The sequence below is a fragment of the Bison bison genome, unplaced genomic scaffold (genome assembly GCF_000754665.1).
Source record: "Bison bison bison isolate TAMUID 2011002044 unplaced genomic scaffold, Bison_UMD1.0 scf7180017864020, whole genome shotgun sequence".
In the NCBI taxonomy this organism is placed as follows: Eukaryota; Metazoa; Chordata; class Mammalia; order Artiodactyla; family Bovidae; genus Bison; species Bison bison.
Genome location: NW_011494592.1, coordinates 839,838 through 850,938, shown reverse-complemented (window position 1 = coordinate 850,938; position 11,101 = coordinate 839,838). Strand labels below are relative to the sequence as shown.

The 11,101-nt window shown below is 52.6% G+C and overlaps 1 protein-coding gene across 3 annotated transcripts in view; it reads left to right on the top strand.

Annotated features, from left to right (window-relative positions):
* Positions 1-5,159: 5,159 nt before the first annotated feature.
* PSD4 (pleckstrin and Sec7 domain containing 4) overlaps positions 5,160-11,101 on the top strand; it is a 28,251-nt gene continuing 22,309 nt past the window's right edge. The window contains exon 1 of one of the 3 annotated variants that reach the window (XM_010834097.1): positions 5,160-5,263. In XM_010834097.1, coding sequence (XP_010832399.1) covers positions 5,249-5,263 — 15 coding nt within the window. In that variant the 5' untranslated portion in view covers positions 5,160-5,248. Of the gene's footprint in view, positions 5,264-5,812; positions 5,992-6,012; positions 6,136-11,101 lie in introns of those variants that run through there. The other 2 variants (XM_010834099.1, XM_010834098.1) reach the window with 2 other exon arrangements.

Below are 11,101 nucleotides of genomic sequence, written 5' to 3'. Positions count from 1 at the left end.
GGGACTCTCAAGAGTCTTCTCCAACACCACAGTTCAAAAGCATCAATTCTTCGGCGCTCAGCTTTCTTCACAGTCCAACTCTCACATCCATTCATGACCACTGGAAAAACCATAGCCTTGACTAGACGGACCTTTGTTGGCAAAGTAATGTCTCTGCTTTTCAATATGCTATCTAGGTTGGTCATAACTTTTCTTCCAAAGAGTAAGCATCTTTTAATTTCATGGCTGCAGTCACCATCTGCAGTGATTTTGGAGCCCAAAAAATAAAGTCTGACACTGTTTCCACTGTTTCCCCATCTATTTGCCATGAAGTGATGGGACCAGATGCCATGATCTTAGTTTTCTGAATGTTGAGCTTTAAGCCAACTTTTTCACTCTCCACTTTCACTTTCATCAAGAGGCTTTTTAGTTCCTCTTCACTTTCTGCAATTTCATTGCCTAGGTACGTACATTTTTAAAAAATGAGACTGTGCCAAATATATAATCAAGTTCCTTACTTAATAATATGCCGTGAGAATCTTTCCACTTCATGAAATACTCTTCAAAAGCAAGATAGTTAAAGGTGCCGGGTTTCACTCTATGGCTGTCCCATAATTTATCTGTTTCCTGATTATGGATGTTGAAGTTGTGAGCATTTTTGCTTTTATAGTATCTTGTTCGGTCACTAAGTTGTTTCGGACTCGTTGTGACCCCTTGGGGCTGTAGCCCACTAGGCTCCTCTGTTCATGGGATTTTCCAGGCAAGAATACTGAAGTGGATTGCTGTTTCCTTCTCCAGGAGATCTTCCCAGATCAGGGATTGAACCTGCGTCTCCTGCATTGGCAGGCGGATTATTTACCACTGAGTCTATCTTAACGCATATGTATTTAGACAGATGTTTGTAAGCATTGTCTGGGTACCAAGGGGGCTTGAGGACAGAGGTGAGTACCTGTGGACCCCTACTTTCTGGTTACCTAAATGTACCTGTGACAAGTGGCTACATGGAAAATGCTAATCTGAAAGCATGGGGCAGCTCTAGGAGAGAGCAGCTGAGGCTAGACTCTCGTGGAAGAAAAGGTCCAGGGATTGGTGGCCTGGCCACCTGTCCCCAGGCCAGAAAAGGACACCTCACAAAGTTACTGTACCCAGCACTTGATTGGGCAACCAAGTACAGGAGACAGAAGCTTGTCACTCATTTTTGTAATAATCACTTCCTTCCCTTCCCTAGGAAATCAAGGTCAGCCTTGGCGTCCACATGTGTAGGGTGGTTTTTGATGGTGTTACCACTGGCCTCTGCCCCCTGTCTTGCCCTGCTCAGGGATACCTCTCTCTCCAAAGTCTGACCACAGGTGTTAGGGAGGCACCCCAGGAACCCCATCCCTAGACCCTGTCATGGACTTGGTCCCTAGAAGCCCTCTACCTGGATCTCCCTCCCAGCTCTCTGCTCTGATTCCCAGGGACCCCACAGTCCACTTGGCCAATGTGCCGTCATCATCTAAGCTGTCAGAGGATTGTTTAGGAAGACAGGCATCCCCCTGTCTGTCTCCCCAAGGGCCCAGGCTTGTGAAGGCCTGAGGGCTAGGAGGCAAAGGCCATTTTCTGGAGGAAGGAACATGTGGCTGCCTCAATCCCAGGCCTCCTTGAAGAACAAAATCTCTACAGAGACAACAGGGACATGTGGCCCAAATGAGGTGCCTCTGGCTTCAGCTCTCCCTCTGCCTGGTAGCTAGTACCCGCAGAAGGATGGCAGTGAGCTCCATCAGCATCAGAGTTTTCCTAAGGTCTGCTTTGTTAAAAATGAATTCATGGCTTCCCTGGTGGCTCAGTGGTAAAGAATCCACCTGCCAATGCAGGAGACACGGGTTTGATCTTTGATCCAGGAAGATCCCACATGCCACGGAGCAACTAAGCCTGTGTGCCTTGACTACTGAGTCTGTGCTGTAGACCCTGTGCTCTGCAACAAAAGAAGCCACCGCAATGAGAAGCCTGCCCATTCTAGCCTGCAACTAGAAAGTAGGCCCCACTCATGGCAACTAGAGAAAGCCCGTGCAGCAGCGAAGACCCAGTGCAGCCAAAAACAAACAAGTAAAATTATTTTTTTAAAAGGTAAGTTTTCAAACTGGGCTGTCCGTGGCCCTACATGCTTGGAAAGAAGACTCGGTCCTTCATATGAGTGGTGTGTGGATGGCAGTGGGGTATAGCAGAAAGTGAATTTGGTTTGGCAGTCCTGGGCTCAAGTTCAGCCAGAGTGGCTACTCTGACCCTCGGTCTCCTCATCTGTTCTGTGGCATGGGGCTCATGACACCCCACCCCTACCCTAGACTCTAGATTTTGGAGATACTGGTTATAAAGGGCCCGATGAATGTCAGCACCTAGGGTCCCTCTGTGAAATGTTGTCAGAAGTCAGGTGTCCATCCCCTCTGTCCTCTCACGTTCTGCCTCTCAGGAGTGTGGGCTGCGTGCTGAAAGCCCCAAAGCTCCTCTCCTGGAAGGTGGGCTCCACTCCCCAACCTGCGCTCGGTCTGTGAGACACTGCCTCCCCACCTGCACCCAGCAGCTTCCTCTGCGGGCAAACAGGAAGCCACTCACATTGGGGGAGGCAGGAAGGGGCTGTCTGCCTCTGGGCTGTGGTCAGGTCAGCAGATTGCGCATCTTCTGGGCCCAGGGGAGGGGGACAGTGGGCTGGGACCCCCAGAAGGGGGAGGGGGCATAAAAGATCAAAGTCCATCTCTGGCAGGGCTGTGGGGGCAGGAGCCAGTTTGCTTTCCCCTTCTCACCCTGAGCCACACACCCTGTGAGCAGAAGGCCCTCCTTGGCTGTCCAGCTCTGTTCTTTGCATCTTGGGAAGGAGGTGAAAGTTCTAGGAGATGGAACAGAGCTGATGGGTGCAGGAGTCTCTTCTTGGAGTTTGCTCTAAGCAGGAACCACCCCCTGGCCACATCCCAGAGCCCCACCAAACACACACACCAAACACATACAAGACCTGCTGGGAGGAGAGAGGCAGACCCCATTTCCCACAGTGTCGCTTTGATGTGATCGAGGGATGAGGATGAGCAGCTTTGACTCCTTCATTCATCAGAAGGCCTTGGAGCAGTTATGAGCCTGGCCCCCACCAGTTGGGTGGTGATAGAGGCAAGTGGACCAGTGCTCGCCCATGAGAAGTTCACAGTCAGGGGGATGGGTGGAGATTCAGAAATACACAGAGGAGGCTGATCCCTGGCACCTGGCTTGACCAACGGCATCTCAGCCCAGCATGCTAAGGGGCCCTGGGATGGTGCAGAGCTGGGACTGGAGGGGGCGGATCCCGGTCCTTGGCTTCTGATCAGTCCTCACCTCTTGGTCTCCCCCATCATGTCTTCACCCCCACCCCCAGCTTGTCTGTAACCTCCTTGTGGGCCTCATTCAATGGTCACTTTGCTCCTTATCGTCGTCCGCTTTCTAGCAGCGTTTGACACAGCCGACCACTTCCTCCTTCTGAAGTTGTCTTTCTCCTCTCTTGTCTTTGGTAACAACACACTCTCATTCTCACCTCCCTGACAGCCTCTGCTCGCTCTCCTCTGCAGGCGTCTCCTGGGGAGGCTCTGCTGGCCCCTAGTGTGGGTGCCTTCCTGCTGGTCACACTCGAGCTCCTTTCTGCACCCCAGCCCCTCCCATCCACTCTAGGTACTAGCCACTCCTGCTTGAGTAGCTCACAGATATCTCAAACCTAATATTTAAAGATTGAAACCCTTGATTTTCTCCCCTGAGCCTCATCTCCCCAGTTCTTTCCCATTTCCACAAATATTACCACCCCTCGAAGTTGCTCAAGCCAGAACTCTAAAAGTCACCCTTGACTTCTGCCTCTCACCACTTTAGTGGCAGATTCTACCAGGCATCCCTGATATAGGTCCCACATCCTCTGTCTTCCTTCTATGCCATTTCTGACCCCCTTCCAAGCCACCATCCCGCCTCCCCTGGACTGTCACAGAGCCCTTCCCTGACCTCACTGAGCACTTCCACTGTCTCTTTTCCATGCAGCGCCAGGCAATCTGAAAAATAAATACACCTGTCACTTCCTTACTTTACCTCTGGGGACCCTGTGGGATCCAGCCCATCCACTTCTCCCGCCCTCCCACACTGTCTGGCTGTCACTCCTGGAGACCTTTCCAGTCTCGGTAAGAAACTAGACATGCAGTTTCATCTTCCTAAAATGCCCACCCCACGCTCTCTCTTCACATCCTGGCTCCTCTTCATGGGGATATGATGCCCCTGGTCTCCCCTCGTAGTGAGCCCCCCACCCCCAATCACTTTCTTCTCTCCCCACCTGTTCCCCTGCCAGCACTCCTCACAGTTTATAATCACATGTTGATTACTTCTTGTTTATTTTCTGTCACTAGATTGGAAACTCCTGAGGACAGAAGTCCTGTGTTTTGTTTTGTTTTTAATATTTATTGATTTGGCTCTGCCAGGTCTTAGTTGTAGCACATGGGATCTTTTGAATTCTTAGTTGTGGCATGTGGGATCTAGTTCCCTGACCAGGGATGAACCCAGGCCACTTAATTGGGAGCATGGAGTTTTAGCCACTGGACCACCAGGGAAACACTGGGGATCCTGTGTTTTATTCCTGACCGTCAGTGGCTTCTCACATTGAGACAGCATGGAGTCAGCGCTGGCCATGTTCCAGACACCTTGTGAGGCTGGAGACCTGAGGGCTGGCATTAGGATTGGCCTGAGGGAGGGTTGGCATTTAGGCCAAGGTGACTTGAGTTTCTGTCACCTGGCTGGGAATAAGAATCCCCCATACAGAGGAGAAGCAGCTTAGAAGAGGTAAGGAACCAGGTTTGCATTGCACTGTGCTTGAAATAAGCCTGCATCTAGTATTGCAGCCCCAGAAACGGAACAGTGGAGGGTCCCCCCATCGAGATGTGTTTGGATATGTCAGTGTTATAACACCACAGCTGATGAACTCTTATGGAAAGAGTATTCCCTTCTTCTGCCTCCCTCTTTAATGATGACCTGGAGGCCCAAGTTTGAATTGAGATCCTCAGCCATCACTGTATATGGCAGCAGAGCCTACCCCCGGCCTTTGTCCCCTTCCTTCTCTCTTCCCTGTCCTGGCTTGGGACGTGACCTGCCCTCAGGCCCAGGCCATGTTCACCTCTTGACTGTCTCTCCCCTTCCCTCCAGGTCTTGGACTGCACAGAGCCGTGATGCAATGTCCACAGACAGGGTAGAGACCCTGTGAGTCCAGGAAGCAGAGAATCCTAGATTCCAGGGTGCCCAGGGTGTGATGCAGAAAGGCCAGGTAGGCACGTCCCTATGGACTCCTTGCTCTGTGTGTGTGTGTGTGTGTGTGGTGTGTGTTTGGGGATGTAGCTGGAGCCACGCCCTCTGTGTTGTAGGCCAGGCTGGCCCAGGTCTGAAGCCTTTGATTGTGGGTCTTTTTTTAAAAAAATTAATTAACTACTTTATTTTTGGCTGCAGTTGGTATTGTTGCTTCCCGAGGGTTTTCTCTAGTTGTGACTAGTGAGGAGCACCAGCTCGAGGAACGTGGGCTCAGTAGTTCTGGTGCACAGGCTTAAGGCACGTAGCTCCAAGGCATGTAGGATCTTCCCTAATCAAGGATCGAACCTGCATCTCCTGCATTGGCAGGCAGATCCTTTACCATTGAGCCAGCCACCTGGGAAGCCCCTCCGAAAGACCTAGCCACACATAAATCGAGGGAAGAAGAAAAGCTGGCAGCCCCAGGGCCCTCCTGAGTCCCACTGAGTGCCACTCAAGGAACCGAGAGCTGGGCAGAGATGAGAACCTGGTGACAGACCCGCAGGGAGGAGGGTGGGGCGTGCTTGCAGCCCAGGGCGCTGCGTCTTCCTCTTTTTCTCTCCCAGGCCCTGATTCTGGGCTGTGCAGAGGGTGGGGGTCCCCAGGAGCAGGGGGCTGGCGGCCAGAGGCACTGAGCCTGGGAGAAGGGGCTCTCACATTGGGGCAGGAAGTGTGACATGCAGAGCAGCAGGGGAGCCCTGGAGGCCTGAGGTGGGTAGGGAGGGTGAGTGTGGTGAGGGGAGCGGAAGTCGGAAGCAGCAGCGGCCACGTTCGCTGTTCACAGGGCGGGTGGGCCGGGCGGCAGGATCGCGACAGGGGAGCCAGGCCCACGCATCCCTTCTCGGTCCTCTGGAGGTGAGCAAGGTGGGCCTGCGTTGGGTGGGGGCGGAGGGTGCAGGGAGTCATGTGCAGACCCTAGTGGGGCAGGTGGGCAGGATGGAGGGCCCTGAAGGCCTGTGCATCTGCCGTGAGCCCGGCCCTGGGCCACAGCCCCATCCTTCTCCTTCCTCCTGTCCATCAACCAGCCGCCTCCCAATCTAGCCCTTTCCCTGAATCCTGCCGTGGCTCCCACTTACCCCAGCCTCCCAGGGAGTCCCTTCTGAATCTTCTGTGAGCCTCCCTGGATTCCTGGTGACTGGTGCCCAGTGGGGGTTAATGAGGCCAGAGGCCCCAAATGAGGCTTGACCCCCCTCCACCAGGACCCTGGAGAGAAGGAAGCCATTCGGGCCGGGCTTTGGGGTGGGGGCAGCTTTGGGTGTGGTCATTGTAGGAGCTCAGACTTGGGTCTCCCAGCCCTGCCTTGCCTTCAGGCCCCCGCAGCAAGGCTGGGTTAGGGGGAGGTGGCCCAACTTGCTGGCTTGCCCCGGCAGCACGAATTTAGGCTTATCGCCCTGATGGTTGACAGGAACAAGGTCACTCTCAATGGCGTCCCTGTTTGGGATAATATCAAGCTTCCTAGTTCTTGTCCTCAGCCACTGTCCCCTTATTCCAGGGCCTGAGATCCTACAGGCAGAGTCATTCTTCTCTGCTAAAAGCCTGGGAAGGGTGACCCGTCATCAGCTGATAATAAACACCCCAGAGGACTCAGCCAGGAGGCCTGTCTCCCGGGCTTTAGGACATCACAGGGCTCCTTGCTCTACAGATAAGGAACCACCCAGCCTATGATTAGAATCTGGGCTCAGGGCTTTTTGTTTTGGGAGGGGGAGATCCAGGATGGCATGAGGGGAGGCCCAGGCTGGCCCTGAGGCTTTGTTGTCCTCCTGTGGGCAGTAGCTACCCTTTGGCCCTCTGCCCCCTCATCTCCTCTGCCCCTGGCTCATCCTTTCTGCCCACCACTCTCTCTTCTTCTCTGTCCTTTCCATTCTCCCTCCATGCCTGCTTCTCAGCTGACCCATCTCAGGGTTCTCAGCACCAGTGGCGTGTGTGTGTGTGTGTGTGTTTCACTGTCTCTCTCGCTCTCTCTGCACATTTGCATGAAGCTGCCTTCCATGTGGGCAGGATGTGGGGTGGCCCCTTATCATATGTCATGTACCTCGGGTGCCCTGGCCCCAGGTTTAGGAAGGGGTGTCTGTCCTGTGACCTCAGCCCGGGGACAGCGTGAGGGGGAAGGGAGGGTAACTGCCCTCAGAGCAATACCCTTAACCTGGCTGCCACTCAGGGCTGCTGAAGGACAGGGCAGATCACCTCTTAAATCCCAGAATGGGCCAGAAGACTTTGGTTTTTGCATAGGAAGGGAACGTTGCCAGGACAAAAGGAGGCAGCTTTCTGAGTTGGAAGCTTAAAGTCCAGACAGGACATCCAGGAACTGACTCCTCGGGTACAGAGGGAGCCGGGGCCAAGCATGTGCTCTCATGGAGGTCCTTTTGTTTGCTTGTTTTCATGTATTTTTTTCTTCTCCAAATGGACCTGCAAAGCAGCCAGGTTAAGGGACCTGCAAAGCAGCCAGGTTAATCCAAGCTGGACATGGTATTTCTGAGCACCTCCCAAGGGCAGCAGGCTCAGCGTTGGCACTCAGACCCCCTCCCATTTTCTGTCTTTCTTTTTTAAAAAGATTTTATTTATTTGTTTATTCATTTAATTATTTTGGGCTGCACTGGGTCTTCGTTGCTCCACAGGCTTTCTCTGGTTGCAATGAGTGAGGGCCACTCTTCGTTGCAGGCTTCTCATTGTCGTGGCTTCTCTTGTTGCAGAGCATAGGCTCAAGAGTGTGTGGAGCGTGGGCTCAAGAGTTGCAGAGCATGGGCTCAGTAGTTACGACTCTCAGGCTCTGGAGCACAGGCTCAGTAGTTGTGGTGCACGGGCTTAGTTGCTCTGTGGCACGTGGGATCTTCTGGGACCAGGGAACAAACCGGTGTCCCCTGCATTGCACGGTGGATTGTTATCCCCTGGGCCACCGGGGAAGCCCCTGCTCCCATTTTCTAGCAAACTTCCTGAGAAAACTTATCTGTCTTATTTCCTTCTTTCATAGGCAAGGAGCCAGGTGAAGTTTTGGACCAGAGTTATGTGGCTGGTCAGTGGTAGTTAGGATTTGAGACTAGGCTGTGAGCCTCCAGGTTATGGCGAGTAGGGGCTGAATGTGTGACACTCGTGCTGTCCCCTGTCCCCCTTGGACAGGCTCTCCCCTGGCCTCCCGTGGCCTTCAGCACCTCAGGGCCCAGGCTCTGTGCCCAAGCAGGGGGTGAAAAGAGAACCCACTCTCAATAGGATGATCCAGGTGACATCTGGGCTCCTTCCTTCCCCAAGATGGAAAATACCTTGCCTTGAAGCTGGGGGGAGAGGTTAGGTGAGAGTAGAAGGGACTTATGACCCCTTGGTCCCCCAGCTTCGGGTTCTGTGTCCTTTACCTCCAATCAGCTAATACAGGCTCAGCCCCAGCAGTGGTCACTCCGCTCTGGACAGGAGCCCTGCGGGCCGCCCAGTGGAGCACCCTTTCTCTCCCATCCCTCCCCCATCCTCCGCTCCCTCCCCAATCCTTCCCCTCACTGGCTTCTGGACTCAGAGCATTTTCTTGGATTCCAAAGAGCCACCCCACTTCTCCCAGAAGTTTTCCTTAAGCTTCCTGACCCATCATGGTGCTTAGAGACATGAAGGGCCGCTCCTTTCAAAGGTGACGGAACCCAGCTAAGAGACCCGTGTTGGACACTTTCTCCCTCCTTTGTTCTGATTAAGATACCTGAGCCATTTTAAAAGAGGTAACACTAAATACCAAGGGTGGGGGCGGGAATAAACCAAGAAAATTCTAGATGCATGAGACCTGGGCTCTGCTCCCCAGTTCCTGGCCCACCTCTGCCTAAGAGGTGCCATCTTACCTCCAGGAAACAGAGACTGGTCTCCACCTTTGACCCTTGACTCTCTATCCCTGCTCGGTCAGGTTGCTCTCTCCCAGGTGATTGGTGGGACTGCCATGTTGGTCATAAGAAGTGACCTCACCCCTCAGGTCATTCTGTCCCTTCATTCAGTGAGAAGCAATAGAAGGTGGGGGGGTGCTGTGGGTGGGGAGAGGGAAAGAGAGTGGGAGAGAGAGACAGAGACTCAGTCAACTTACATTTCTAGTGAGGATCATAGACAAGGTGGTTGAATGGGTCCTGAACTTTCTTCCTCTCAGTCCAGCTTCCTCCTCAGAGCCAGGACCCAGATGGACGTTTTGGCTGCTGGACTGGCCTGGTGGGAACCACTTCTGGGAAAGCTCTGCCCTTAGGGCGCTGGGCTTCCTGGGAGTAAGGTGTGATTCACTCATGGCCAGACTTGCCCTTAGGGGAACGTCTTCGTGTCATAATGATGCTAAATCTTCTCCAAGCCTCAGTCTCCTCAGTCCTGTAGTGTGGTTGTGAGGAGGGAGCTTTCTGAGGATCCATCCACCTACCCATCCATTCATCCATCCCTCCTTCCACCCCTCTATCCATTCATCCATTCGTCCATCCATCCTTCTATTCATCCATTCATCCCTCCATCTATCCATCCATCCATCATCCCTCCCTCCCTCCCTCCATCCATCTCTCCATCTTTCCTCTTATTTTCACAAACATGTCTGGAGTGTCACTTCTGAGTCAGGCAGGCCCTGCCCTGGACAGTGGGGGAAACAGGTGAATTCAGGTGACTCCACTTCAGAAGAAATTCATGCTTTGTTCAATCCATGAATACCCAAAGGAATTGATTTATGGATGGAAAGAAAATGCTGCTAAAGGGAGCCGCAGACCTGGATCAGACCCCAGCTTGCCCACCCACCAGCTGAGCTACCCAGGCACATTTCTGAAGCTCTCTGAGCCTTGTTTCCTTATGAGTAGGAGGGCAATGTCACCACTTGCCTCACCCATGGGGTGACTGGCAGGCCTGAGGTCTGAGCTGCAAAGCACAAGCTAGTTGAGTGACACCCTACTGAGATGGGCGCGCTCGACATGAGTTGAGCTGCCAGATATAATAGAGTCCAGAGCTACATTTAAATTTCAGAGAAGTGAGTCGATTTTCAGTGTAAATATGTTCCCAATATTGGGCATCTTCTGTTGTGTATTTGCTAAATGTGGCAACTCTGCCTAGAGGTTGTGTGCACCCACGTGGACCTGTCTGCCTGGAACCAGGACACCTGCCACCAGGCTCTGTAACCTCAGGTGTCTCATGAGTGATCCTGAGCTTCTCCAGTCCACACTCACCCTCAGCTTTCTAACCGCTGGAACTAGAGGATAACGCTGTGCCCCCTCACACTTGGCAGCTGGAGCGGGTATACACAGTTGAATTCAGTTCAGCCACTCAGTCATGTCCTACTCTTTGCAACCCCACGGACAGCAGCACGCCAGGCCTCCCTTTTCATCACCAACTCCCGGAGTTTACTCAAACTCATGTTCATTGAGTCAGTGATGCCATCCAACCATATCATCCTCTCTTCCCCTTCTCCCGCCTTCAATATTTCCCAGCATCAGGGTCTTTTCAAATGAGTCAGCTCTTTGCATCAGGTGGCCAAAGTATTGGAGTTTCAGCTTCAGCATCAGTCCTTCCAATGAATATTCAGGGTTGATTTCCTTTAGGATTGACTGATTTGATCTCCTTGCAGTCCAAGGGACTCTCAAGAGTCTTCTCCAACACCACAGTTCGAAGGCATCAATTCTTTGGTGCTCAGCCTATTTTCTTGTCCAGCTCTCACATCCATAAATGACTACTGGAAAAACCACAGCTTTGACTAGATGGACCTTTGTTGGTAAAGTAATGTCTTCTGCTTTTTTAATATGTTGTCTAGGTTGGTCATGACTTTCCTTCCAAGGAGTAAGCGTCTTTTAATTTCATGGCTGCACTCACCATCTGCAGTGATTTTGGAGCCCCCAAAAATAAA